General features: G+C 41.7%; 1 protein-coding gene across 1 annotated transcript; it reads left to right on the forward strand.

The window, feature by feature from the left end:
* Positions 1-771: 771 nt before the first annotated feature.
* On the forward strand, positions 772-3964 carry bhlhe23 (basic helix-loop-helix family member e23). The gene has a single exon (XM_004070512.4). It carries the CDS (start codon positions 1979-1981, stop codon positions 2660-2662), a length of 684 nt encoding a protein of 227 aa, XP_004070560.1. The 5' UTR covers positions 772-1978; the 3' UTR covers positions 2663-3964.
* Positions 3965-4483: the final 519 nt, after the last annotated feature.

Raw genomic sequence — 4483 nt, forward strand, 5'->3', positions numbered from 1 at the left:
AATGCAGTTGGATAATGCTATGTGACCTGGCAAAACCAATAATAACCTCTTTAATTCAAAACATTGTTGAAGAAACATTTATGAACTCCAGGGCCAAATTGTCATAGACAATATTCTACAAGCGTATAAAAGTGGCCAGTGGGGTACATTGCTCTGTGGATTGATATGAATCAATCTAGTTGAACAGGAAAGATCTAAACCAGTACTTTGCACTCTTGGTGCTGTGGTTTAAAGCAATATTATAGTCAGCACAAATTGACCTTTAATAATCTGACATGCATTAAAGCCAACTGTTATTTGAAATCATATTAGCATGAGGTCAGACTATGTGTGGAAAAAAACAACAAGAAAAAGAAGAAACTAAACATTAAGGGTAAAAGCATACTGAACATTTTGAGTATGTCTGTGGCTTTATAAAAAAACAAAACAAGAATCTGTCAGATACTTGGCAGGCTTTAAATTTATCACAATGATGCTTTTTACACAGTTAAAAAAGCAAACATTTCTAGACAGCTGCAAAAGTTCCAGTCTTTTTTTCCCAACACAAGCATGGATTTAAAAGCAGAATAAACACTCTTATTTGCCTATATTTTATGCTGATTGACCTCACCAGTGATTAAGTTGATAATATTTCAAACTTATTAAATTGTCTCATACAATCATAATTATTGAATAGGAACACTTCCATCTTTCATCACATGGTGGCGCCATTATCAAACCATGACATCGAGCCACAAACCAGCTAGCACAGGAAACAAATGCTTCTTTTTTATTTTTTTTAAATCTGAACTGAATAGAGAACAGAGATGTAATTAGTCATCACTTGTGGAAGTGTACTACTCTGTAATGAACACCAAGTGGCGCTCTAACCTTTTGCTTTATTTGTGACAATTAAAGACCCCTCAGGAAATGTTTGCCTTGTTAAACGAAGACTCTTTTAGACATTTGCCAATTTAACAAAAGGTCTTTACGCTTTAAATAGTCATAAACTCTGGATTCTATTGTCACATCATTAAAATGCAGGCCTTTCAAATGAACAAAATCCAGCTGTGTTGGGAAAAAATATCTTAAAAAATACAATTAATGAATGAATTACCCATTGAAACGAAACAGTGCTTAAGTTTTCCTGCAGAGTGCATTGATTTATTCAGGTTTGAACTCTCTGGTGTTGAGGGATATTGTTTTATCACTTATACAGGCAGATTTATTTATGTATTTTAATAAAAATGCTGAGTATCAAGCCTTGAGGAAATTTACCACAATAAAAGATGAAGCGTTTCAGCATTAAAACATGAATTCTGTGATAATCTGGATGACCTGGACGATGGATAACTTTCCCAGACAAATTGCCAATTCAGAGCACATGTGCCAAACTTCAGTTTTTTTTTTTTCCTTTTTAATACTTTTGAAAATCTAATTCATTTCAATCAAAACAAAAGGTACAGAGAGCTATTCATGTGGATGATGTGTTTATGGGGTCGCAATTACCTTTTTTGCGATCCCAGCACAGGAGCAGGCCTGTGCTTTCACTGAGTTAATTAAAACGCCCCCCTGATTGGACGGACAGATAATCCCGGCGGGCAGCGCGCGCTCCTACTAAGTTGCGCGCGGGGCAGAGCGCCAGTCACAATCTGCCCAAGGCGAGGGAGGGCGACAGATAAACGACTGTAAAGGGGACACGGGCGCTCAAGTCTCGCCCAACACAATTAGACAAGTGTTGTTGAACGTGGGCTATGCGCGCAACAAGGAGGGAGCGCGGCGCTCAGAGGAGGTGAACGCGTGCAAAGGTTCAGACTCAGACCCACAGCCTCCTTCCTGAAGAGTCACAGCGCGAACAAGAGCAGGAGTGACAGGAACTTCCAGAAGAAGAACAAGAAGAAACTCCTGCACAGAACTCCTCCGCAATTCTGACACCAAAAACTTGAGCAGAGGGACGAGAGGAGCCTTTTCCTGGTCGGAACCTGCTGTGGAAGAGAAAATGAATGTTAGCGAAGAGAATCTGCTCAAGTCCATCAGCAACGACGCGCTCCTCGACCTGACACAGCGGTACGGCCAGTCAGCCTTCGGCTTTGGCGCTGGCCATGGTGCTGGAAGTCCCGGCCGGTACCCGCTCACACCGGCCACCGACTTCCTGTCGGGGCAGAAAGCGAAGTCCAACGAGAGCGGAGGGGAGCACACGAGCGACGACGAGGACGGCTTTGACACGCTGGAGTCCCGGAAGAGGGGGTCCTCCTTCGGTGATGAGAAGCCCGGGGGGCCCCTTGCCAAAAAAACGAAGGAGCAGCGGTCTCTGCGGCTCAGCATCAACGCCCGCGAGAGGAGGAGGATGCACGACCTGAACGACGCGCTGGACGGCCTGCGCGCCGTCATCCCGTACGCCCATAGCCCCTCGGTGAGAAAACTCTCCAAAATAGCCACTCTCCTCTTGGCTAAGAACTACATCCTGATGCAGGCTCAAGCTCTGGAGGAGATGAGGCGGCTGGTTGCGTACCTGAACCAAGGACAGAGCATCACCTCGCCAATCCCCACGGCTCTGGCGCCCTTTGGACAGGCTGCCGTTTACCCGTTCACGGGCTCTGCGCTCGCCACCTGTGCCGAAAAGTGCAGCACGTTTTCCGGGACACCATCTAGTCTGTTCAAACACTGCAACGACAAGCCTTGATTTAACTTTGACTCACTTTGCTGAACTTTACCTGTACTGCTCCCCCAATGTCTCCTGTTATTTCAAAAAACTTCATTTGTGGAAAATAAAATAGTCAGATGCTTAAATTTAAGTTGGTTAAGTGATCATACTGCTTCGTTTCCTCCAGATTGAACAAACTGCTGCAGAGATAAACTGTGTTGGCCTTGTTTTTGACGTCGTGGCGCTTTTCAAATCGTCAGTTTGACACAATTCCGAGAAGCTGTTGTTATCCTTTTGCAATCTATGCAACAATCAAAACGAAAACGAGAAAATCCGGCCTGATCTTGTTATTATTAAGATTAGATTCCCGTGACTGACTTTATGATGTGAGGCCAAATTATGATGTGGTGTTTTTTTCTTCTTCCTTTTTTTCGGATAAAGTGTGTTTGTTTGTTTGTTTGGATTTATGGCGCTTTTTACATGATTGTATGGTCATTTAACATGAAGGAAATTTTTCTTCCTATAGATCCACATACATACCGATTACATAAGTTGAGCCTGGTTCTGTTGTAACATGGATTTCATATATTGTTTATATGTATTTATAATTAAAACACTAATATCTAGGCTCAGACCCTGATTGCTTTTATTTTAGCAACACCTTTATGCACCACGTGTGAGAGGCAAAATGAATGTGATTATTTATTTATTTATACTCCAAAGTTACGTTTATATTTTGATCTTTCCAAAATGCAGTATGCCCCCTTTAAAAGAGGAGATAGATGGGTTAGTGGGGCCCTGCGTCCACGTGCCAGGGTCGGTGGCAATGAGCGGAAAGGGTGAAAGACCTGCCTGGGGCACCCATGACCTGTCTCTGGATATTTAGGTGATTGCAGGCTTCCTTGGCGGGCTCTTACACTAGACAGCTATTAACACGATTTCTGCTGCTGTCTCTTTGGGAGACTTAATTCAATGAACGGTACAGAGAGACGCTTTTCATTTGCAGGTTGAGCAGTGAAAGCTTTAGAAAAACAAATTGCAATTTGGATGATAAAAAAGACATATTTACATCCTCAAAAAATACATTGTTTGTAAGTTTATGAGTTTATACATGTTAATAGGTTATTGTAAAGTCAAATCAAACAAATGTACAAAGAAAATCCTAATTTGACCATTGTTTTCTTGCTTTTTTCTGTTACTACTAAATAACCCTCCAACTGCATACTCTACAAAAAATATTTAGTGCATATCCTGTACAATAAGACTACATGGGGATTATCTGTTGCATATTGACTGATATTTGTTTTAAATCACTGCAATAAAATAGATTAAATTATCAAAGCAACTTGTTTCTTTATGCCTTACATTGTGAAATTATTTTCCCATCTTTTATAACTAAATTAGAGTTAATCCAAAGTGCTTTAAAATCTCACATTTGCTTATATAATCATGGCTACATTTTTAGATCTTCCTCCAAAACTAAACTCCAAATGAAAGCCCGCACTTCATCAGACACATCAGTTCAGTCAGTTTAGGGAAAAGTCCGATTTTGACTAAGTGATGTACTCCAGCCTCACTCCAACAATTTAGATACATGTCACAACATCAAGACACCCGTGGCATCTTAAATTGCCACATGCCTCATCTGAGGGCCTGTGAAATAGTGAAAGCAGCAGAAATCAAATGTGACAAATGCCCCCAATGATATGAGGACTTAGGCCCTGCACTCCATCAGTGCCTGCTCAGTCTAATTGTCACAAATGAGAGAGCTGCTTTCCCATAAGGACGCCTGGGTGGTCACTTTCCTCCCTGCAGGGCTCTGATGTCGAGGTCTTCAGATGTGTTTTATTGAGTCACTGG

This window comes from Oryzias latipes, chromosome 7, assembly GCF_002234675.1.
Source record: "Oryzias latipes chromosome 7, ASM223467v1".
Taxonomy (NCBI): Eukaryota; Metazoa; Chordata; class Actinopteri; order Beloniformes; family Adrianichthyidae; genus Oryzias; species Oryzias latipes.

Excerpts from the sequence above, each read along its gene's own strand:
- bhlhe23 (XM_004070512.4), top strand. The coding sequence starts at position 1,979 with ATGAATGTTAGCGAAGAGAATCTGCTCAAGTCCATCAGCAACGACGCG.